Source organism: Porites lutea, chromosome 14 (genome assembly GCF_958299795.1).
Source record: "Porites lutea chromosome 14, jaPorLute2.1, whole genome shotgun sequence".
Lineage (NCBI taxonomy): Eukaryota > Metazoa > Cnidaria > Anthozoa > Scleractinia > Poritidae > Porites > Porites lutea.
Window position 1 is genome coordinate 10,169,127 of NC_133214.1, and position 25,390 is coordinate 10,194,516.

The 25,390-nt window shown below is 38.0% G+C and overlaps 1 protein-coding gene across 1 annotated transcript in view; it reads right to left on the reverse strand.

Annotated features, from left to right (window-relative positions):
* LOC140924318 (low-density lipoprotein receptor-related protein 2-like) overlaps positions 1 to 12,399 on the reverse strand; it is an 86,838-nt gene extending 74,439 nt beyond the window's left edge. The window contains exons 1-4 of the mRNA XM_073374348.1: positions 12,216 to 12,399; positions 7,840 to 7,953; positions 4,045 to 4,161; positions 2,000 to 2,122 (exon numbers count right to left, since the gene is read on the reverse strand). Of these exons, the coding sequence (XP_073230449.1) occupies positions 2,000 to 2,122; positions 4,045 to 4,161; positions 7,840 to 7,953; positions 12,216 to 12,291 (430 nt within the window). The 5' untranslated portion in view covers positions 12,292 to 12,399. The remainder of the gene's footprint in view (positions 1 to 1,999; positions 2,123 to 4,044; positions 4,162 to 7,839; positions 7,954 to 12,215) is intronic.
* Between the last annotated feature and the right edge of the window lie 12,991 nt (positions 12,400 to 25,390).

The following is a 25,390-nucleotide window of genomic DNA, read 5'->3' on the forward strand; positions in this document are numbered from 1 at the left end:
TTGATACTAATATGTACATTATAAGACGCGATAAGGATGTTATTAGTTTGTCTTCTAAACCTTTTTAAAAGAAACGTAATTTGAAACGGGAGGGTTGTTTGATTTTACAGCTAAGATTAATGCCGTTGCTGAATCAAATATTTTAAAGATCGTTGGTTTCAGGCGTGCATGCTCACATAGCGTAATAAGAATCTAAGCGGGAAGGAAGGGATCCAGTTTGAGTTTCTTGTCTTGTGATCATAACTCTACAGAAGCAGTTTAGGAATGGGTAAAGGCACTAAATAATGAGCTGAGCACAGAATTGACCTAAAACAGCAATATACTCTTGACATGACCCCCTTTAAACGCAATACACCATTTCCGAGTTGTCTAAAGCCTGTTTTAAAGCGAGGCTAAGTGCGAAGCCATTGATATCAAAGTAATTTTTTTTTCTATTCTCAAGCAAATAAGACTCATTGCTAGCGCTTCCATGGGAACGCCCGAGCTAAATCGCCCTCTGGCGTCCGGATTCATTGCGTGCAAAAGATATAAGAGTATGCGTAAAATACGTCAGCGGACTAAACCAGAGGAAATGGCCATTTGCATGAGGTGAGCAAAGCCATCTGTATTCAGTGCATAAAACTCATTGATCGCAAGAATGAATTCTGTCATTTCTTATACGCGAAATGAATATACCAAATGCACACGCTTATCATCTCTAGACCTACAGTAACAAGTGGCGAGCGAACAGTTCAGTAATCAATCAGTGACTGACTTCACGAGTCCAGCTTACTAACAAACCCTTCCGAGTGAACCTTATTAAGAAGCCCTGTCTAAGTCGTGAGCTAGCAAAAGAATTTCAATAGAGTGTCTCAGATCAATTGAAGAGTCTTAGTTGAAGATAATGAATGCCTCCATATTTATAAGCTTTGTTGCCTTAGAGAACGAGGAACAGAAAAAGAATTGAATACTCTTGGGTGACTACTGGGGTTTTTTTTGCTCTTTGCTTTGACGCCTTTGATTTTATCTTTCTTTGTTTTTAATATGACCTCTACTATACAATCACGGCAATGTACTACGATTTAGGGGTTCTAAACATGAGCCGCAGTTGGCCGGGACGAATTTCGCCTTGGGTTCATATGAGAAATTTCAGCCTGGTTTCCGAGATGAGAAACGGCCAAAGATCCTGGGGACGAGTTCTGGCGTCAAATTCGAGAAACAAAGCAAACGCGGCGAAAAACAAAAATTATAACTTTCGCACCTATCATACCTTTTGCAACTCTTAAATCTGTATCACTGCAGTTAAATGGGATGTTTATGATGTGGAAAATACACCAGGCAATTTCAAGACGATGCCATCCGGACCGCCAGAATTCATCACGCTTTCATCCCGGTAACCGGGCTGAAGTGTTTACATGGCAAAATTTTCAGCCCGCTTACAGAGATCCCGGGTGGAAAAACCACGATCTCGTGAGCCGAGCCAGCCTGCCCTCTCATATGGACACATCAAATATTTTACAAAGGATTTAGAAGCAAGGAGATTTCCGTCAACCCGGCGGGCTCATATAGAGACGCCCTTAGTCAGGCAAGCATCGTTTCCAGATGCTTATGCTGTCGAGTCGTTACTTCGATATACGTTGCCTTTGAAGACTGTGATTTCTTAGGTGAAGATTTTTTTATTTGAACTTCTTTATAAGGAAACCCGAGGTCACACAGTTTATACGCGTCTAGTTATCACAAGAAAGGGTTTGCACTTAAGCCAGTTTTGAAGGTGAGGGTTTTTGAAGTCGAAAATGACCTATATACTATGGCTGGGACAAACCAAAAGCACACGATGAACTGAATATACGCACACCCACAAAACATCCCACAGTTACGTATTCAGGTATGCAGGGGAATTTCGCAAACAGCTAACTGGCGGGTCTGAAGGATGATCAAAAGGCAATGTAATCACCAAGGCATTATCATGTAATAAATTGCGTTCTCATTAAAACAAAAAAAACAATGACGCATAGCCCACCACAGTTAATTTCATCACTTCCATCAAAACACTCTGCCTTTCCATCACACTGCCATCTTGTAGGAATGCAGCGCGATTTATCAGCACACTGGAACTGTTTACTAGAACACGTCGTTGTTTCTGCTGTTGAAGTAAAATGTTATGATTTTCTGTCAATATGAGATTGGCTGCAGGGAAATCACTTATTCCAGCTGGCAAAAGTTTAGTTGCAGCACTCGTGCAAACATTAGGGACCTTACGAAACTACGACCAAAATCGCGATAGGTTTAATGAGCAAAACAACAATTGTGCACGTGCATTGCGCTTTTTTGCACATTTCTTTACCATCCCTGCATAAATAGGACACGAGTTGACCAAATTTCAAGTTTACTTGGGAACGGGCAAGGCGATAAATTCTTCCATCCCTGTCAGAACTCGGGCGCGGTCCCTTCTCTTCAGCTCCAACCCCATCCGTTTCTTTTAAGTAACTGGGCCCCTTGGAATAATCGCGAAAAAAGTGAAAGGATGCAAAGTCTCAGCGACGTTTCCACGGACGTCGCCGTTGCCCGATCGTAAGGTCCCTAATAGAATCGCTACGGCTACCTCTACTACGGCGGTCGTGGATGCAGAATACTGGGGAGAGTACCTCACCGTAGCCCGCAAATTTCAACTTTATTCAAGAGGTACCCAAACATTGACTACGAGGTATTTCGCTTATTTGCTTCCGCTGTTAGTAAAAGGCGGGAAGACGTAATAACTGGAAAACCAGACGCGTCGAATACTTTCTTTATTAAGTGAGAAACAATCCATGATAGATTTTAAAACCTAAGATTGTAAAAAAAAATGGAAGAAAAGTAGAATTTTACACCAACGTAGTAGCGACTACGCCACAAGACAGGTCTTCACTTTGTAGGATTGGGTGCTATGGCGAAAGGTCATTTCCAAGCATGCACACTGAGTCATTTTTGGGCTTTTTTACTTCCGGCCGCAGTAGTAGAGGTCGCCATAGCGATTTGCTTAGAGTCCCTAATACCAACCTCGTCCCCAGGGCTTTTCCCTAATACGGGACCTTACACAGAAAAAGAGATGGCAACTGGAACGTCAAAAGAGCAAAACAACGTGCATCAAGCTTTGCTGTAAATTTCTTTGCACTCCATGTACAACTAAGATTTGCAATGACCAAATTCTAAGTTTACTTGACCAAAGGAACAAAAGGCGATAATTTAATTCGGGCGCGGCGGTCCCACCGCTTCAGCTCCAACTCAATTTCCCTTCTTTTAAGTGACTGGGCGAGTTGGAATAATCGCAAAAAGTTAGAAAGGATGCAAAGTCTAGTTTTAGAGTTGTTTCATTGTCATTTCCGTTGTCAGATCGAATGGTACCGATTAAGGAAATTTAGCAACGCCAATGCTGAAGGCAATGAAAACGTAAGTATAAATATGAATTCGTTTTTTACCGCAGCAGGATTAGTTGCTTGACTGTAGAGCAGGAGGTCGTGGGTTCGATTCCTGAGGCCGGACCAATACTCAGGGTGGGCCGCTTGAAAAGACAGTAGTGTCCAATAGCCCGCGCGGGGCTAGTGGATTTTTCTACCAGGCTAGTGAATTTTGTTCTCAACTTGCCCTCAATTAGAACTTTCCTGGAAGGTGAAATTTCCTGGAAATGAATTTTTTAGGACCACACCCAAGTTAGGAAAGAGAGAAAAATTTGTCATGTGCTTAAGCCCTCCATAAAATGCCGCAAGAGAAAATTTCATGCGTAGTCGTGCAGTGACGACAAAAAAATGTACAAAAAAGTGTGCTGTACGTGCTGAGATGTTGTTTTGCATATCAAACCCCTTTTTTTACTTTATTTTCTTTATTCATTTATTTCTTTATTTATTTATTTATCTTTTTTTCTTTTTGACGTTCTAGAAAGCTCCTTATCAGGAACCTTACAAAACAACGAAGGCGACGGCACCGGTAACATCAAAACAATTGCCAATACACAAACTGTTGGTTTGCTAGAAAATCCAGTACTAGACTATACCTGCCGACCGTCACAGCAGTGACAAATGAAATACTTACTGCATCCTTTTTCATCTTCTCCTTTTGGATTGCAGTCCACTTCACCATCACAGCGCCAACTTCGTGGAATACAACGACTACCACATGAAAACTCTAGTGCTGAACAACTGACATTATCTAAAAATAACAAACAGAAGTTTGATGATTTATTGAATCGACACTTCAGTAAACAAAAGATAGACAAGATATCGCAATTAGAGAACGTTTTGGGAGAAGATAGATTTTTAATGTATTATAAGTTTAAAAACTATCAGTGTGAGCGAGTCGAACTCAGCAACACTCGTACCGATTACAATAAACATATTTTCTGATTCATCTCAGTCAGAAAAAAACAACTACCGAAAATGTCATTTACATTATCTTTTGATTGACCACACTTTAATAATGTTTTTGTAGAAGCTCTATTTTAAGGTGGCCAACTTGGTATGCGCAGTACGTGCTGCGCAGTGCAAAACACACACGATTCATTTATTTCGGAGTAATATGAGTCATGCCATCATCAGGTTAATTTAGTGCTCCGTTTTCTTCTGCTTATAATAAAAAGTTACAATCCGAAGACGTTACACCCCGAAACACGTCTTCATTTTTATAAAGTTGAATAGTGTGCAATATTGTCAAATCTGATAGGCTATCAACTGCCCTGATTTCAGCCTTAATTGGACAGTTTAATAGGACAGTACGCGTCATGCCTAAGTAATTGGACAGTACGCGCCATAACACGCGCGCTTAAATGGCTTTTTTTTTCACTGCTAGAAAAACAAAGTTACGAATTTCTTGTGTTTCGATTTAAAAAAATAGCCTATTATATCACAAATTTTGTTAAAGTTATGATTAATTGGTAACAGAACTTCGTGTCGTCCAATTCGGTCTGTAATGATACTCGTGATTAAACAAATCGGACTCCCGCTACGCGGTCGTCCGATTCTGTTAAACCACTCGTATGATTACAGACCGAATTGGACTCCACTTAGTCCTGTTACCATTGCTAATGGTAATAATTATAATCATAATAATCATAACTATAACAAAATTGTCAAATCTGATTGGCTATCAACTGCCCTGATTTCAGCCTTTATACTACTACATGAGAAATTTCTGCAATTTGATTGGCTTAGAGCAGTGGTACTTTAACTAAATTTGAAATACCTACATGTGAAAATTACAAACCTTTTAGTAGTAGTAGTATAAACAAATAATAGCATGATTTGTACGTGATATTTGGCATAAATACCACTCGTGATATTTCAAAATTGTCTCAAATTTCACTTGCCTAACGGCTCGTGAAATTACGTTTAACAATTTCGAAATATCACTCGTGGCATTTATGCCAAACATCAGTACAAATCATGCTATTACCTATACTAATCATACGAGTGATTAACAAAATCGGACGACCGCGTAGCGGAAGTATGATTACAGACGGAATTGGACTCCACTCTGTCCTGTTACCATTACTAACAGTGTGGCAGCAAAGTATATGATTAAACACTGGCAGTGAAAGTGACGATTGCACAACACAGCAAATAACGACGGCAAATAACGACATGAACGGCAAATGGATAAACATAGGTAGTTGAGACCTTTGGTTGTTGAATTCAAGAGTAATGAAACGTTAAGACCTGTTGACGTCTCAATTCAATATGTAGCAGATACATTAAGTGTGCACCAACTGCACCAAGAGCCAATCAAGTCTGGGGGGATACTTTAATAAATTTGGAGGGGGGCTTGTAATCGGTTGAATTTTTGGTTTACAGGTAGATTTGCCTATAACTGGAGGCGCTTATAAGAGACATTTTACAGTATGTCAGAATAGGTGCGGTACTCTAGAAAGATTATTCTCCAACGAAGGCATGGTGGTGTTCAGGTAACACTTAGAAGACTGCGCTCAGTAGCGGGGGAGGGATCGAATTATCCAGTTTTTTGAAATGGAATCTCATTAGTCTGAAGTGGAATAAATTAACGCCGATGACGTCATAACCTTTTGTCTTTATCTCATGAGTAAAATGCACAGTAATCTCATTAAGATAAGGTCGTGTGCTATTTTTAGTTGGTTTAGGTTTTCTAGTTACTTTAAGGTCGTTAATTTATTCCGCTTCAAACTAATGAGATTCCACTTTAAACAAAAACGGAAAAGCGGTCCCTCCCTCACTACTGCACTCTTTGTAAAACGAGGGCAAAAGGGAGCCATACTTTCAACTGGTGTTAGCTTTCCAGGGTCACTTAGTATGTTACAATCCTCTAAGTACGGCGATAATTGAATTGACCTCCGAGGCAGTTATTTCATCATAGTATTTCCTCCTCATGACGTCTCCAAATTTAAACCTTTGCGAGATTTTGTGGGGATGTTGTTGGAGGTGGTGGGTGTGGTTGCGGTAGAGACAGAGAAGATAGTGTAGATGGTGAAGGAGGAGAATGACCTTCACAGACCACAGGGAGAGGAATTACCGGAACAGCCCACGAGAGCGAGAGAAGGATAGCGAATCATCAGAAATGACAGGAATTGATTAAAGCTGCAGCATAACGCCGATTGTATTAATGCTAATTCACCATGAAGGATTGGTTTTCAGTCTCCAGAGAGGGAACATTCCACAGCTTCGGGAAAATTGTTGCACGTTTGGAAACCACACCTAACAAAAACAAACATCCTTCCCTCTCATCATGCGTTAGAAGCCTCAACTGATTTCCGGCAAGGGTTGGGTCAAGTGCGTTATTTCTTACTGAAAAGAGTGTGAGCAACACTTTACTCAATGTTCTCTAAAAGGTGAGTAAAAGGACTTTTGACCAATACAACTAACAGGTGAATAGATGGTAAAAGCAAGCCCATGTCATTGTTTTGAGAGGCAAAAAAAGAAAAAAGGTACACCTCTGGAACAGGGATTTGCAGTTTCAAACCCACAAAACAAAGACAAATCGTTAAAGGGAGAAAATGGAATGGTGTTGGACCTGCCTTAAAAGTTTAAATGTTGATGGTTTCAGAGCGAACCATTAATGAACTTGCAGAGCAGTTGATGAACAATGCCAAAATGAGTAAAGCATGCTGTTCTTCATTTCACAACCAGTTTGAAAGAGGCCCAGACCACAAAAAAAGAAACAATATTCCATTTGGCACCTGAAACGTTTTGACTGGTAGAGCTGCATGGTTCCAAAGCCCTAATTTTATTAGTTCCTTTAACCTACACTAACTGTAATTGTCAAAGTTAGCAGGGCTATTGTGTTCATTATCTAAAAAAGAAGATAAAAGATTTTAACAAATGGTTTCAGATGCATCCTTAAATCATATAAAAACTGGTGTAGGTTACATCTTCAACTAATCTGTGAGACAACCTGAAACAGGTTTAGGCCAATAGCTTAACATCGTTGGCTATTATGGTTATCTTAGATGAGATAAGGTCCAAAAAGATGGTAGGATCTACCCAGCTTCTTAGAACTGCAGGGTCATCCTTCTGGAATTTGAAACTATGGAAAGCCAGTCAACAGAGATAAACAAGCCTTTGTCATTAACCCTTATGAAGATGTCATTATATGTCTATTTGCAATGTGAGCAATATGAAAATTACCCATGAAAAACTGGCAATGATCATTGCAAAGTAAAAACACTTATTTAGGTTAACTTCATTCAGACAGCCAAATTTTTCTTCTCACTTCATTTAATAATAATGATATTTATATGTACTAAATTTGTGTTGTGTATTCAAATTCCTATTTATTTATCTACAACTGAACAAATAAATTAACAGGAAATTTGAATTTATTTGTGAAACAGAACACATAATTAAATGCTTGGTAAATAATTACCACAGTTTGCTTCATCACTACCATCAAGGCAGTCTATATCTTGGTCACACTTCCATGACTTGTATATACATGTACCATCAGCACAACGGAAGCCTGTTAGCCCACAATCCTCTCCTAGGACAAGAGTTAAAAAAAACTGTCAAATTCAAACCTTTTTCACCTTAGCTCCCCCCTGACTGTACTTTTTTTCTACAAATTCTGCTTTGCATTACAATGGGCATGCACTTTCTGTCTACCTGCATAAAAGCAAACCTGAAAGTTTAGGATTCCTGTTAGCAAGATTCCTTTATACCAATAATTTTATAGTACTCAGAAAGGAAGTTTCTTATAAGCAAACCTTGTAACTTTTCTACAAATTCTGCTTTGCATTATACAATGGACCTACACTACCTTTCTCTACCTGCATGACAGCAACCCTATAAGTTTAAGAATTTTCTTTTGGCAAGATTTTTATACTAATATAATAACGTACTCAGAAATGAAGTTCCAAAACTGCCATCTCATAGGCCATATTTCATGATTGCAAAGCAGTTAAAATTCCTTAAGTTTATAAATATTTTCCAAAATTCCATAATGAAATACCAATAGTGTCTTATTTTCACAGATAATTTTGCAATTTGTTCACAGAAAATTCTACAGTGAAAACAAGACTACAATAAAACAAACAAACTCAAGAAAAATATAAGCGACAACACTCACAGTATAAGTAGGTTGAACTCATATACATAGTCCTAAATAGGACTGTTGTTGACAGTGACTGACGTTCCAACAACCTGTGTGGTAGTCATCTTCAACCTCAGTTGATGGCAGTCTTCATAGCCAATAGCATCATGGCTTAACTGGCAGATGACCAATAACATTGCGACTTACACTGTAATTGACCAATCAGATCAATTAGCAGCGTTTAATACCATAAACTGACGTGATACAACTCACTTTGACTCTGAAGATGACTACTACACAGGTTGTCAAAATGTCAATCACCGTAAACAATGTTCAGTCCTATTCAGGACTATGTTCACCTAGACAATCATACTTAACAAACTTATGAAATGACTCCTGGGTTCAAACCTTTCACAGTTTTACTCACAGTATGGTAGGGAGAATACCCACAACAATAAATAAGTTACAAATAAAAGAATTAATTAAACAGTGCTCCGGGCAAAACTTTTTTCAAAAATGCTCTAAAATTAAAAACAGTCCCCAGACTTAAAGAATGGTCACCAGAAAAAAAAGGACACTTTGCCCAATATTACTTGAATGGTTTAAATAATATAGTGAATGGCTGCCCTGAACCATAGCAACTGAATTTGGAGGAACACGCATCTCAAAACTTTATAACTGGACAACCAGGTCACCCTGGAAAAAATAGATTAAATAATAATCTTTAATTTAACAATTTTTCTCCCAAAGCCATAATCACTGACCTAATAAAAAAACATTCTGGCTAGGCATATAACTGCCGAAAAAAGGTCACAAAATTGGCTGCTTTAACTGCAGTTTAAGTTGCCTACAGTTTTTTCCTCTTGCTATGGTGATCAAAACAGTCACAGCTTTGAGTCCTGTGCTGTCAAATTAAGGAAACCTCAGTGAGACATCAACGAAACCTGAATCAGATAATGTTATCCTTGTAGCTCACTAAATTACAATAGGGTAGAGATAGGATAACAGGGGATGATCTAATCTAGGTTTTGTTGATGGTGGGACACAAACATGATTTTAACATGTCCATGTTAAAATCACTATTAATAATTTATTCTATAACTAACATAATTATAAAATAAAAAGGTCTACAGATAGTTTTTAATAGTTGATAAATCTTCTGTTGCATTATTACTTATTGATTCAATGACAACTACTTAAGATACTCTACAGACTTAACGGCATTCTCGGCATTGTTGGCTTCAGTAATTATTATTCAGTCTATGGTGATGCATGACTCACACACTTCTTGAATAAGTAACTGTTTATAAAGTTGCTATGCTATAAACCAGAAGATAGCAGATCCTGGTCAGACAAGACTGTATGGGTAATAGCATCTTTAAATGTAACTAACTTGTCAAAAAGGTGTCAGTCTTAGCGTTATAAGATCAATACAACTGCGAACAAATAAAACCAAAAATATACACATTTGGGCATGTTCTTGACGAAAATATTAAATAACTGATGTAATTCAGGGCTGTCATTAAGTTGGGAAGCAGCCATAGTTAATGAAGATTCACCCATAACATCTCAAAAAATTCAAAGTGTCATCTTTTGCTGTCCACTTTGATCACTAGTAACATCAAGTGAGCTCAGCCATAACAGGTGTTACAGGTTACAGCCATTAATGACAGCTCTGTCATTAATGTAACATTTATTGGTACATGTAATTATAAGGACACTATACGACTGTAATTAACACTATGATAAACAGTATTCAACTAGCTGAATTCCACAAAATTAATGTTACTTGTCATCATTGGCCAGTATCACATAAATTATATCTCAGCAGTATATGCAAATGCTGACTTCCTCTGAATCAATAATACATAAGTACCGTATATACACCCACATTTACTGAAATCAGTGTACTTCTGTTTTCCCAGCAACAATTTATGATTTCCACCGACAACACAAGTTATATCTTGCTTTATCTACAATTATGCAGATTTATGCAAAAATTTGCAATTTGGCATATTGGCACCAAATAAGCCATATAATGATCTAAGTTTTTCAAGTACCACAGAAGTATATTGGGGTCGAATTCGCATAGACAGCTAATTGCACCATTATGGCACTCTATATTTACAATACCTGGAGTGTCACAAGGAGTAAACATATATAGCTTGATTATAAAATAAGCACATACAAATGAGGCAACAAGTTTGTAAACAAAGAGTTTACAAAAGCCTAAAATACAGATTTGGCAGCCAAAAAGGTTTCTTCCTAATTACTGTCGCGTTCCAGAAGACACAGATCTGTTGACAGGTTGTGTACAACTGCAACGCATTGTTTATTTCAGTGAAGCATAACTATCTAGGTCTCAAGTGACAAGTATAGCTTCATGCTTCCTAACGAAATCAAACTCCCAAAGTAAACCAAAAAAAACTAAATGGTGGGGGTTTAAGATAGCAGGTTAAAAAAGACCATCTAGCCAAAGGGATTTAAAGGAAAACTAGTTCAAGTTAGTGAGAAGTCCAGATTGACCAAGTTTAGTTTAATCAGATCCTACTGAACGTCAGAAGCCTAATTATGGAGTGACGTTATCATGTATTAGGCATACAAGTATTATTAAACTGTCTTACACGTAGGTGCCATAAATATGGTCTTTTCCAGTAAAGCTGAGTAAAGCTTTGCAGGCTCACAGGGTAATCAAAGAAAGAACAAAAATGGCTGTCAATCTTCTCATCACATTACATAAATGGTTTATTTAAAAGCAGGTTATAAAAATTGACAAGACCAGAGTCCTGATGTGGACCTGCACTAGCTTAACCTAAAAATTTACATTCAATAAAATAAAAGTTAAAATCTAAAATCTAAATTCTAAAATAAAAAATAAAGCTAAAATGTCACACGACAAAATTGCACTTTACTAGTTAAAGGTTTTGACTTGTCTTATTTCGAGCTGATAATTCAATATTTCCTACGAAATTTATTAATCTTTTTTAAACAGCTTGCAGCTCGGTATTGTATATGTGAATGTGTGATCTTATATTAGATTCTGTGACAAGAATTTAAGTAAACAATCATTAATATCTTTTCAACTGTGGTCAAAGGCCGAATTTGACACGCCTGAAGGAACGTCAAAGAACATATAAAATAAGCATGACCAGAGATTTTTTACGGGCAAGAATGAAGCGATAGAATGTACCTCAATTGCTTCACTGAATGTACGTAATGGAAGCCAAGCTTGTTGACAATTTGATTAACAGCCATAAAATCCCTTTTAACAGATCTTTGATAGACAAAAGATCGCTCATTTCACGTTATTATGTTTGTTTGAAAAAGGCTGTACGGAACACGTGTAACTTTGTACGGCGCCGTTTGCTTTCATTGCAAAGTTTGCAACCAAATCAAGTCGAAAATGGCGCCTAACCTTTGTTTCTCGTGGTTTCAAATTACAGAATGAGATGCAAAAGATTGATCAACGCTTTGATGCATGGCCAATTGGAGCCTCATGGCGTGAATCACTAACAAACACCACGACAACCATTATAAAATATAGGCTTAACAGCAGAAATTTCTAACAGTCGAAGACAAAACAACTTCACAAAGCGCTTCAAACGACAAAAAATTAACCGAAAAAAGGTTTTTAAAGTTGTAACGTCAAGTCCGAAGATAAATAGTAATTTACTTAATTCAAGTTAAGCTTACAGTACATAGTACACACGTACCGCTTGCAAGTTCAGCACGACAACTCAACAGAATAAGCGAGACCACTCCGTTAAGAACAAAACTGGATAAATCCATGTCTGATTAAACTTCAGGTATTCTATAATCCAACTTGTGTCAGCATTGTATCATATTGTAAGAAGAATATTTTGGCAGAGGTTTCAGGTGAAATTGAACTCAAGCTCACATCCGCTGGAATGACGCGCCTAGCCGCAATAGATATGCAAATTTGGCGCGTTCGCGTTATCTAGGCTATTTCACGTGGTATTGCGTAATTTTTTTTTGATACATGCCGTTATAACAGAAAATACTGGAAATCTTACAAGGACCAAAGAGGTTTATTGTCTCTTTTAATAGTGGAAATTTTGACTAAACTTGGATTGTGCAGCCCAGCATTTTGTATCACGGTTAGGGGGTAGGGCAGGGGTATGGAGTAGGCAGGGATGAATCAGTCTGCAGTCTTCTGCCAGTTTTGCAGGGCCATTCTGCCGGGGTAGAATCTGTCATTTTTGAACTTATGTGAAAAATAACGGACAATCAGTTACGCTAATGATATGTAAGACAGTGGCAAGAAAAACTGAAAACTAAATAAAAAACAAACTAAAAAACTTTGTGTGAGTACGATTGGTAGCTGAAGCTTTAAAATATAGAGAATATTAGTGATATTGTGCATATGAATAAATATCTAATTAATATTTCCAAATATGAGAAGTAAGCAGAATTTGTATCAGGAAACTTCCTTGACTAAAATGAAACCCTGTCTTACGGCCATCTCGGTAATACGGTGAGCTCCTTATTGCGGCCACTTTTTTTGGGCCTCCTAGCAAAAACCGCCTCACATTTTCTTTCAAAAAAAACCCTCGTTAATACGGCCAAATTTTTTTGAGAGCAGAATACTGCAACGCTGATCGTACTATGTGAAAATTAACTCTGCAAGACATCAACACGACACCGAAAGAATTAACTCAAAACAGAGCGGAATTGTAGCCATAGACAGCTGTTTCGCCCTTTTTGGGGTTCGTCGGTATGGCGTAACAACCAGAGAATCCTCAGATTTATTCCACTGTTTTTCGTTCTCTGAAATGCAGGTGTTTTGTTTATCAAATAGTGCCTCAGATTTATTCAGTGATGAAATAAAATTCATCAAGAGACTATAAAGGGGACAGAGAGGGCATCCCCCATATACACCCTATTCCATAGGTAATTCGTCTCGAGTTATTTTTAACACCACAGATCTCAAGGGGGATTAGACAACAGCCAATCACATAGCGCGAATGTGTTCCGCGTGGATGACCCACGCAGAGAGCCACGCGTCCTTCACGAAATGACGCAGAACAAAATGGGGGAAGACGCGGAGAGCGATTTTGCTATTCCTTTTGTCGACGAAAACGACTACAGCGAGATTTCTGCGAAAGCTGTGTCAGCGAAACCGAAATTAAAAAAGAATCGCCCTTCCTCTCTTGTATAGAGCTAACAGTAGAGTAGGGAAATCCTTAACACACTGAATATTTTCTCAGGATCATTTATAATTTACAGTTTGAAGAGAGCAATTTCTGGTTTGATGTTAATTTTTTTCAGCCTTTATAGCGATTATTCCTACCCACCTACTTTGTCAACTGTAGGCGAACCCTCCTAAAGCTGAATTTCAAGGGACCATATTCAAGCTCAAAAAGAGAAATAAAATTTCGTCGTTGCTTATTTACGTCCTACTCCTCCATAAAACGCGAAATTAGGCATTTTCACGTCGTAGTCGTGCAAAAACGGGAAAGAAATGAACAAAAAAGTGTGTTGCACGTGCAAAGTTGTTTTTTTGCTAATTAAACCTATTGTTTTTTTGATGTGCTAGTTGTCGTCCGCGTCGTTGGATCTTAAACTCCCTAAATTGTACAAACGACCGGTTTCAATAGACCGGCGAAATTTCTCATTTTATTAAAGCACTGAGGTTACGACAACTTCGAGTTAAACTGATTTCACGGGTTGTCAAAGAGTCCAGCGATTCCTTTTTCCCAGGTGAGCGCCGACTCATTTCGCTTCAATATTCAGGAATGCTCTCGATCTTTTTACGCTTTCATTGCCTCTCGCCCGACATGTTTTGCACGGCGTTTGGTCATGCGAAACCTCCACGAAACATCCACGCCTCGCGCGAGGTAACTTTATCCCGATTCTAAAAATAACTCGAGACGAATTACCTATGGAATAGGGTGTATATGGGGGATGCCCTCTCTGTCCCCTTTATAGTCTCTTGAATTCATATATTGATTTAAAAGCGTCAGGTTGTTATGTTTCAAACCAGTTTTTCAGTAGAATCGAAGTGAGAAAGAAGTTAATTTATAACCTGTCTATAAATCCGCTAACCTGGAGAGTATGTTAAAAGAATCTGCTAACCTGTAAGCTGAATTTAGCTACGAGATTAAGAGTTGATTTGTCTTTGTTCTGATTGCGAACTATAAATGTTTTTCTTTTAGATCGAATTATTATTTTAAAAAGCTTGGCTTGATGCGGTTTGTGGTGGTCATGAGTTGTATAACCAGTTCCTAGATGGAAACAATGGGATCCTCAGAGACCTCAGAGCGGGCTCGGGCTCGGGCTCGGGCTCGGGCTCGGGTTGACTACGCGGGATCTCATTGTGGCATTGAGGACAGATTAGAGAAATAAGAAAATAGCGAACTTTTATGCGCTTTGATTGTTTTGTTCTCTCAAAATCAATAACTAGTTAAGCATGTACCGCAGTAAGAAAGAATAAGATATTCATGAAGAATTCCAGCTTCACCACCGACTGGCGAGGGCGTCACAATTAAAGAAATTACACGTTAAACATCTGCTACACTGACAACTAGCCTAGACCCGGCTAATTCTTCAAAACCAACCGGCGCTGACCAAATTTTGAAGATGCTAGCATGAATACACCGCGATGGTATATTTGATTGGAAACTTGGCTACATGGGCTGTAGACAATCGACCATCGTTTTCAGGCGCGGCCGCTCAGCTTTCACGAGGGGACTGAAAAATACGAAATGTCTGATTCCTGAAAAAACTGAACGGAAGAAATGCAAGAATATGCAAAACATATTGTTCAAAATGGAGGTTTATATCTACTTCTTGAGGAGTATCCACAAGAAAAAAAATATGTCTATATCCTGAAATTGCGTACTTTACGCCAGCTTTACGCCACCGTTACGCTCACTTAAATTTCGTGTTTCGTGCTGTGGAAGTAGGCCAAAGTTTGGAAGAAAGTCTACGAGGAGGCAAACTTGTACAACCTAGACGAGTACTGTAAGCTCATCTTTAATTCTGTCCGACTCCGTCCGCTTTTGAAAATTTTTGATCACTGGGGCGATGTTTTGATTTGTTTGTTGATAAACACAAGTGCGCCTTCTCATTGGTTGAAAAGTGTCGCGTGACCAGTTGGCCCTGTCCTTAAATTTAGGGATATTCCAGACTGTTGTTAAGAACTTAAAAATATTTTGAGTAAATAATAAAACAGTTATTGAATTCGGCTTCTGTATGAAGGACCCATGAAGTGAAGAATTATGCAGTTTTCGGAGGCTGTTATCCACATAACAGTCTCCTCGGTATGCAAATTCACTCAATAATTCATAGAGAGAAATGCTGGACATCTAACGTTATTCTTTTCCTTTCCATAGTGTTCTTCATATAAACTAAAATTTCTTTCCATTTATCAAAATTGTTTATAGTCGTTGAAAAATTATGTGTGAGTTACCTGCGCTTTTGGAGTCTTCCTTACATACGCATCTGCCATTAATGAAACTTCCCCCATAAGAGCAATTCAGACAAGCTTCTTTCTCTCCGTATTTAGAAGACAAAACTGTTAGAATGCTGGTTAGAATAATCATCATGAAATTTGACGTTAACATGTTTAGACTTGGTAGACTTCAGTTCTTTTTACAGAGGCCTTTAAAAACCTGAAAATATATATGCAATTCATATTGAACCGGCAACACACACTGAATCAGTCCCGTGTAGCCTCTGACCTGGCTGCTATATAGTTTGAGGGACATGATCGATCAGGCATTTGTTGCTTGGGTAAATTCTAAGGGTAGAATAGCTTATTTTGCCTGCCGTATTATGCTCGTAAAAATTACTTTCCGTCTGCTTGAAATTCTGCTCAAAAGCCTACATTTTCAGCCCCTCAGGCCTTAAGCCAGGGGTAGCCTGTGTACGGACCCCACCTCCCCTAAGGAAAACTCGGAGAAGGGGAGGCGGGCCTGTACCAGGCTACCACGGGCTTAAGGACTGAAAATTTAGGCGTTCGAGCAGAATTTTAAGGAAACGGAAAGTAATTGCCAGTTACACATGTCCGAAATATGGGCCAAATGCTCGCCTCAAAAATCGCTAATTCTGCTCGAAATTCCAAAAACAGAATCAACCGAAGTCCGTCCAACCAAGAGATTGCTTATTCTCTCTTGGTCCAACTCATGTATCAACGCATGTGAGTCGTGGTCCGCGATCAAAGTACACTCAGTACCGACAAAGGCTGAATCACGAGTGAAATGGTTTAGGTTTCCCGTATATAAAAGTTTTTAATAAATCGCGGGCCACCGAAACTTATGTTATGTCAATAATAACATTTTAAGAATATTCTACCACACATAGAAAGTGGCATCGACTGGGCGGAACTGGCCAAACCAAACCAAACCGCAGGTAACCCAAGCTTGCCCCGTTTTGCATTTTCAAGGACCGATAAAATCAATCAATCAATCAATTTGTGTCAAGAGTTGTTTGTGTAAAGAGGCTATTAAAGAGTGTCACAATAGAGTGGTGACAATCATGGTCAATGTTCTCGGCTTTTAGATGGTTAATAGTAAATTTGTCTCTCCTCGTCTAAAGAAAAAAAGTCAAATTTTTCCATCAGTCCGTAGGTGTTTGAGGACCTTTCAGGGATGAAAATTACAGTATAATAGGATCCATAAATTACGAGACAAGACAAGTCCTAACAAGCAATGTTGACCCTCTTTTTTAAAAAAAAAATGTGGCTAAAAAAGATTACGCAGGGCAAGGGAGAATTATGGGGTAGCTGTCCCCAGAATTCTCTCTTGCGCCAGCCGGGTAGAACGGTCGAAATTCTACGCCAACCGATTAAAAGTTTCAGCTGTTCTACGGCCATCGGCCAAAATCATTGATAACTTTTATTGAGTATTCATTTTTCGTCTTCAACAAAGGATTTTTAGAGATAGCCGAGGGAATTATTTCTTGCGGAGGAACTGATAGACATTCCCCTTCCAGGTATTCAGGGGGAACATGTGATCCGAAGTCGTAACGAACAAATATGAAACCGTCTGACCCTGACCTTAATGAATTACTGAGTAGCTGATAACTTGACTTACTGTGTTTCTTTGCTATGCTTCCGCTGCTTTGCTTTTGAAATAACACAAAAATTCGACCAGAAAACCACACTGGAGGCAAAGAAACAGAGTCATGAAAACGAAGCAGGTTATTTTCATTTCTTGCTGGTATATATATTTTGACGTTATTTTCATCATGTAGCGAGGTCCACCCGGTCTTTCTCATTCAAGTCCGTCTTACAGATTCAGCTGTTGCATAACATACAAATGGCTGTTCATATTTCTACTAAGGGTTACCAGTTAATAAATACATAAAATAAGTTCTTCAAATTTGTGCAACATTAAAATAAATCCAGTAATTATTGCGGGAAAATGTTCTTTTGAACAGGAGGTTTGTTTCAACGGTTTGGATTTAACGTCTATAAATTAGATCTACTGAAGGATGGGAAACGGAGTTAAAATGGGGATAGCTTTCGTAAAAGAACTAACCGTTTCAGTACTTATGTAGTCTGCAGGCAAGCTGTTGAGCTATTGAGGGGTCAGTCTTCGGTTTTCGATTTTGAGGCCACAATGGCTTAAGCCTTGAAGTCCCTTAAATGATCGTAAGTTCTTGGTCACGTTTTCAGACCCGTTGAAACGGTTTCGTCATTTGCCCAGGCTGGCATTTTCCAAAAAGTCACATGAACAGTACGCTCACCAAACGTTGAGCGTATTACACCAATTAGGTTTGTTCCTACAGGCTTGCAACATGCCTACAGCGCTTTTTAACAAGTTAAACAAACATTGTCCTTAGGGACCGGTCATTATTTATGTGGGGGGGTGGGGGGGAAAAATCATGGGGTGGGCCAGGCCTATTTTTTTTAGAGAAAAGGGGTGGGTCATTGTGTGTGTTTTGTAAAGAATCACACTCACTACAATTCATGTGGAAGATCTAAATAAATTCTAATGCAATGCTGGACATAAAATATAACACAACTGGATGTCATATCTAGCAATCCAATCTAAGTATGGAGATTCAAAGATGTGGGCACTAAATATCAATAAATAAACAGAAGCCCTTATTGAGAAGGCTTGCATGCTTCCTGTTCTTAATATAACTGTCTGGGAACTTTTACTACCTGAAGCGTGAACAGCTAAAAATCATTATTAGTTTCAATAATGGATTATTGAATTCCTTATTCAATTTAGTGAAATCAAATTTTTCCAATTTTCAAATCAAAAATAGTTTGAAAATTCGTTTTTTTTATTGAATTACTATTTTTTGTTTAAAGGAGCAAATTTTTTTAAACTGGTTTTGATTTGAATATTGCAAAACTTATTTTTTCAATAATCGATTAATGAAATCAATAATGATGTCTAGGTGTTCACACGTCAGGTAGTTTGACTGTAGAGGTATAGATTGAAGGGGGATGGGGTTGGGTCACCTCTTATATAAAGTTATATGGGGGTGGGTCAAGAGATAACTAATGGGCTTAAAGGGGTGGGTCACGTTTTTTCTTTCATGCAAAAACAAAAAAAATCCCCCCCACCCCCCCACATAAATAATGACCGGTCCCTTATCTCTGTTGAACAAGAAAAAACGAGGGTATGTGAAAGAGCGCGGCCGAGGATACAAAACCAATAGAGACTCCGGCGTACCGGTATCGCTTAGGGAAGTATCAGAAAATACTGTAAGGAAATCAGATGAAGAAATTAGAGAAGAGGGAAAGAAGGAGAAGGAAACGTTCGAAGAGAAGTCAACGTTACTATCGCAATAAGCGAAAAAAATAAATGCTCCCAGTGGGAAGAAATACGGCTAAAACTGCCATTAATTGTCTGTAAATTATATATTTCAGAACGCAGCAAATTTTAATAGTCAAGAGAATCTCAAGATCATAACTTTCATAATATACTGTTTCTTTAATTTCCTTTGCCGTAATTCTTATCTCATCTTTGAAAAATTGTAATTAGGGAGGCCTAACTGACTTAACATAAGCTATATAGTTTCCTTTTGGCCTCCTCGCCATTATTTTCTACATTTTTTGTTATCATGTAATTTATCTGTGTGTCAAATATAATACAAAATACAAATAAATAAATAAATATTACACTTTTCGCTTGGGTTGATCCCTAATCGGCTATGTAGTGTGCATATTATCGTATGAAAACCAATGAAACACCAAACCATTTCACTTAAATATTTTTTGCAGCGAAGGGAGCGACTTATTGATAACTGTTATTTTAACGTGTAAACGTGTCATGTCTTCGTGGAAAAGCTCACCTGGTATTTCATGGGTGTTTATATATAACTTCTCCTAACGATGCATGAAATGAAGACAGAAATATCAATTTGCAATGTTACTCTTTGCAATTATATTCTGACTCAGATTTTACAAAGTTTAGAGGGATTGTAGCCAAGCCAGTTAGCCGGTAAGATGAAGTTAATGGTGTGTTCTGATTGGCTTCCTGAGGGGGCATCTAGCCTACACTCGGGATTTACCGCTTTCGGTTCAAGATTGCTGGGTATTGACTTTGTCTCAGTTAAAAAGAAAATTAAGAATGAAAGGTCTATTTCCACCCATCTTGACCGAACAAGGCTGGTCAATAACGCATTTCAAATTTCAGTCATAGTAGCTGTTCTTTTTTAATAAGTGAAAACCAATAAAAAAATCACCAGGTTAAATTAATATAATTATTTTAGATTATTTCTCTGAAATGTAATTAAAACATACGCATGGGACTTTCAAAAACGCTCCTCAACAATGTACGTAGAAACAAGCTAGATTTGTTGAGTATTTCTCGTTATCTTACTGAGCGCGTTCAAAGGAAAAGAAAAGACCTATTCCACTGGAAATATTTAATCCTGATCGTCCTTGCGCGATCGTCTTACAACTGCCCTGGAGTTAAATCACACAAGCTGTCAAGGGATCAAACAACAAAGCGCAAGGAACACCTTAAGTTATTGATATTGACTTTTAGTCACCCAATTTTTGTGTTGTCATAAATGCAACTAATCACAGTCAAACCTCAAGAAACTATTTAAGTCTACTAGTTACAAATAGAGTCGAAAATCTGAAAGAGGATGGGGAGTTTTATTGTGGTTAACTGTCTGCTGAATGTCCTGCTAATGCTCCCATCAATCACTGGCAATGTTTTCGTGTTGGTCGCCATATTGAGAACCTCTTCTCTTCGTTCACCGTCCACAGTTTTCTTATGCAGTCTCGCTGTCTCAGATCTTCTTGTTGGTATGGTTGTACAACCATTTTACATCGCACATCAACTGAATCCTGGACTGAGATTAAAAGATGCATTCGACGCCTTCTCTTCTTTATTAGACTGCGGCGTTTCTTTGTGTACAGTGACAGCGATAAGTGTGGATAGGTATTTGGCTCTGCATCATCACATGCGATACCAGAATCTGATGACGGATAAACGCGCAATGTACATATCGTTAAGTCTTTAGTTCTTGATGATCCTTGCATCATGTCTTTATGTATGGAACATGACCTATGCGAGACTAGCCTTCGTTCCCGGGATTGCCATTTGTATCTTGGTTTCTACTTTTCTCTACATCAGAATTTATCAAATTGTTCGAAGACATCAGCTTCTGATTCATATTCAACAGCAAGCAGTACAAACTGTTAGTGTTGATCATAACCTGAACTTGCTGCGATCATAGAGAAGTGCTATTAACACTTCCATTTATTACGTCTGTATGATTTTGTGTTATTTTCCATTGATTATAAAACTGTTAGTTGTAACCATCAACCGCAGATTTCACAGACAGGAGTGGGATTTGACATATACTGTGGTGTATATGAACTCATCAATTAATCCAATTTTGTATTGCTGGCGTTTACGTGAACTTCGACCGTAATTTTAAAGGTAGTAAGACAACTGCTATGCAGACAAACACAGGAAAGCTAATCCTCGGTCTATCTTCTGAGACCAAAATAGCTATTTTTTTCAGCTTTATTATTGCAAAAAGGGCGATAGTTTGGTTAGTTTCACATTAAGGTAAGACAAAATTTATTCGGACGATGTAATAGTTACCGAGATAAAAGTCTTGACATGGTTTGCACCAAGTATATATTTTCCTTTGTAATTTATGCCGGTTTTAAGATAATAGGTTCCTATACAAGGACAAGAAGGATAACATGGCTTTCAAAACCTGAGGAATCCAAAACTATGGGGACCGATTCAAGAACGACTTCACGAACACGTCCATACTTGTCCCCAGAGCCTCTCGGCTTTATTTGACCATCTGATCAAAAGCCGGCAATGACGGGCTCTGGGACGAGAATACGTTTAATTACCGTTACTCAGTGTTTAGTCCTCATGGATGTGTATAAATAATATATAGATTTATAGCCAAAGCTAAAAGAGAAGCGTCCATTCGTATACTTTGAATTGCTTAAAACCAAAAAGAACAAAACGAATAATCTTCAACCTATGAAAATTCAGAAATTTATACTTAACTGATTTTAAAACAAAAAGAGAAAATTATAGTCAATTAATTCGATCACATTAATAGTCTTGGAAAAGAATTCTTACCCATACATATGCATTACTAAAAATTCTTGAGTTCATTTTCGTTCCGTTTTTCCACATACGGTTCTTGCTCATTTTACAAACTTTTTCTTGTCGTGGAAGTTTCAAATTACAAAGGAAAAACTAAACATGGGTTTGATTTTAATGTTGCTCGTGCCTTTTATGAATCAAACTATACCACTGAATATAAATTTTGCACAAAAGCAATCATAATCACAGGCAGAAAAATGTGTTTTCATTATGTTTTTTGTTAACTACCGTTAGCGAAAAAGACGTCAAGGTATATTGACTGGTGGGCGTGGTGCATAATCCCTAAAACCCTTAATTTTCAGAAGAAACGCATATGCACATTAACTGCTGAAGCGTCTAATCTGCATTTTACCAACATAGGTCCAAACAACACTTGATAATGACACTATATGAGACCAAGAACTAACACTCTATGGGTTCTCCCAGGGTTCAGTACTTGGACCACTTTTATTCTGCCTGTATGTTAATGATATCCACAAGACAATAGTGTGTTCAACTTTTATTTGTTTGCCGATGACACTAGAATGTTGTATGCTAATAAAAACTTAGTCGCGAACTTGACAAAGTTAACACTGAACTTGGAAATCTTTGTGATTGGCTGAAGGCCAATAAACTATCACTTCATGTTACCAAGGTTGGGCACCCCAGCGAAGCGGCTCAACTGATTCACCGAAGGAAAACGGCCGGAAATTCGCTCCAACTGCTCCAATCGCCTCCAAATTCCGCCTAGGCAATACACAATAGTTCTTCTTTCCATTCGTTATCTTGCTTCAAGACTCCTTTTCACCGGGAGCGAATCAAAGGTCGCAAATCTCTGCAACCTTTCCCGTCTGAAGCCATCGACTGAGGCTCGGCCTGAACTCCGCGTTACCGTTGAAAGATAGCGACACGACCTGAGACTCAAATTACTCACACTCGGGGTGGGAGACAGTCTCATGCTCCCGTTGACACAATAGGAAAACAACGGGAGCAAGAGAATGTCTACCGTTCCATCATATCTTCATTTCCTTAAATTTAGCTGTTTATTATTGTTATTTTAATCGGTAACACCTGTACAAAATGGTAATACTGAATAAACTTGTTGTTGTTGTTGTTGTTGTTGTCTCCCACCCCGAGTGTTTCAAAATTCAAGACCGAGATTAAAGTGTTTTTCGCAATTCTGAGCCCGAAACTCTGTGCGCCAAACATTTTGAGAAGTAATCATTATGGTAAAAATAAAGTTTAATAAAAAGACCAAAAATGCCAGTGGAAGCTAGCGAAAGCCCATACATTTGTATATTCAATATGCTGCTTTGTCTTACTTTTTCGGTCATAATCAACTAGCTCAGTTTGACAATCTGTACCCTACGTACCATTCTATACCCCTATAATGGGAAAAAATCTTCAACAATCCTTTTAAACTTATTTATTTTACTTTATGAATTTATCTTTCTCCCAACAAAGTGAAGCCAGCGGGAAAAAAAAGTGTAACTCTGACATGTTTTACAATACAATACACACTTTATTGACATCTCCCCACAGGGATCTTTTAGTGACAATAATTAACAGATAAAAGTTAAAAACTAAACAGTATATTAATAAATATTAAAGATGATAATCAATTTAGGTAATTAAAAACTAACACTAGTGGCAACAGGATAACCCATCAAAACCTATCGTAACTCATCATCACTCATCATAGAAAGTCTTTATCTAATAGATGTTTAAAGAAAAGGACCTATGTCCTGTTTTAGTTTTAAATAATGGAATATTCAAGTTCTGCGAACTTCTACTCACCCGCCCAATTACGTTGCCTCTTAAAATAAATTTATTTAACTAACTATATATTCTGGGGCCATGTCATACACTTAAAAGCCATAACGGCATCTCTCAAAGATATAAAAATAATTGTTTTTACTGGTAGCTACCTTATGTTCATATAAGCACTGGAGTTACACGATCGTATTTCTTAGTGTTTATGCAGGCAGCAAAATTTTGAACACTTTGCAGCTTCCTAAATAACATTTTGTATTTGTGTTCTTTCGATGCTTTTGCAGAAAATCTAACAGGACTTATCAAGTGCAACTTCCTCATAAATTGAAGAGTTTTTCTATAGCGAAGACTCAAGAGTCAGTAAAACTGCTCAGCAGTTTTCATTTTGTCTTGAATTGTATCACACGTTTGTCAGATATTTCTACCACTGCGACTTCCATTTCCAGAGATGGTGTCCTCTAAAGATCTAAAACTCAGTACATGTACCTCTCCCCTTGAATATCATACACCCATCCCAATAATGAAAATTTTTCCTTTTCCCAAATCATAATGTGGGTGAGGCTCAGGACATTATTTGTACTGGTGGTCTTCCATTAAGTGCAGGCCAACTATCCGTCTCCTCCACAATTCACACATTTCAGTTCATATATGATATACATTGAATTACAGGTCAAAATGTTATTGAGGTTAATTTTTTTTAAACCTAGGTTTATTCCCTATTTCCTTTGTTCCCTTGCCCTAATTATTCATGAATTAGGGCTAGGAGACAGATGAAATTGAGAATCAAAATAGGTTAAAAAATTTGAACGTTATAATTCTGATGTGTAACATATACTTGAAAAAATTGGAACCAGAAACCAAAAAGATAAATTTTACGACGAGTGTTCTGTACCAGTTCAATAATGACTCCCCCCACCCCTCCCCCCCCCCTCCCAAGTAACTGGTTACCTCTCGGAGCCCTGGACAGTACAAGCTGCGAAAGAAGAAAATAATAATCATAATAACTGTAAAGAGCATGCTTACTGGGCACAGTCATGAACAGAATCCTTTATATGGTCAAGACAACTAATTTTAAAAGGTCATGGAGAGTGACTTGATGTTTGAGGAACTAAACTCCAGCAAGCCATCCAGAATCTGTGTCTAATAATAAAAATAACAAGAAGAAGAAGGTTCTGTAAGATTCTGTTAGTAGTACTTTTAATTCACCTGCCTGCGAAGGGATAACGGTGGTGAATTTTCAAAACATCAATAGGCTGCACAAACTGATTCAAAAGCTATGGAAATGTCTTCTTAGCCCTATTACGTTGTATAATAATAATCTGATCAATAAATAATAATAATAAAAACTCCTACCGTAAGACACGTATGGTATCACTATGCTTTAATTTCCCCAGCCTATATGATCATTTGTATTACATTTTTTCAGTCACCCCTTGGCACCATTTTGTTATGAAATACATGCAGTGTTCCTTGCAGGTCTTCTAATGCAGTTAAGTTACCGGGTCCTGGGGGAGTGACGTTGTCTGATTAGAGAAAAACCTTTTTTCTTTTTATCACAGGGT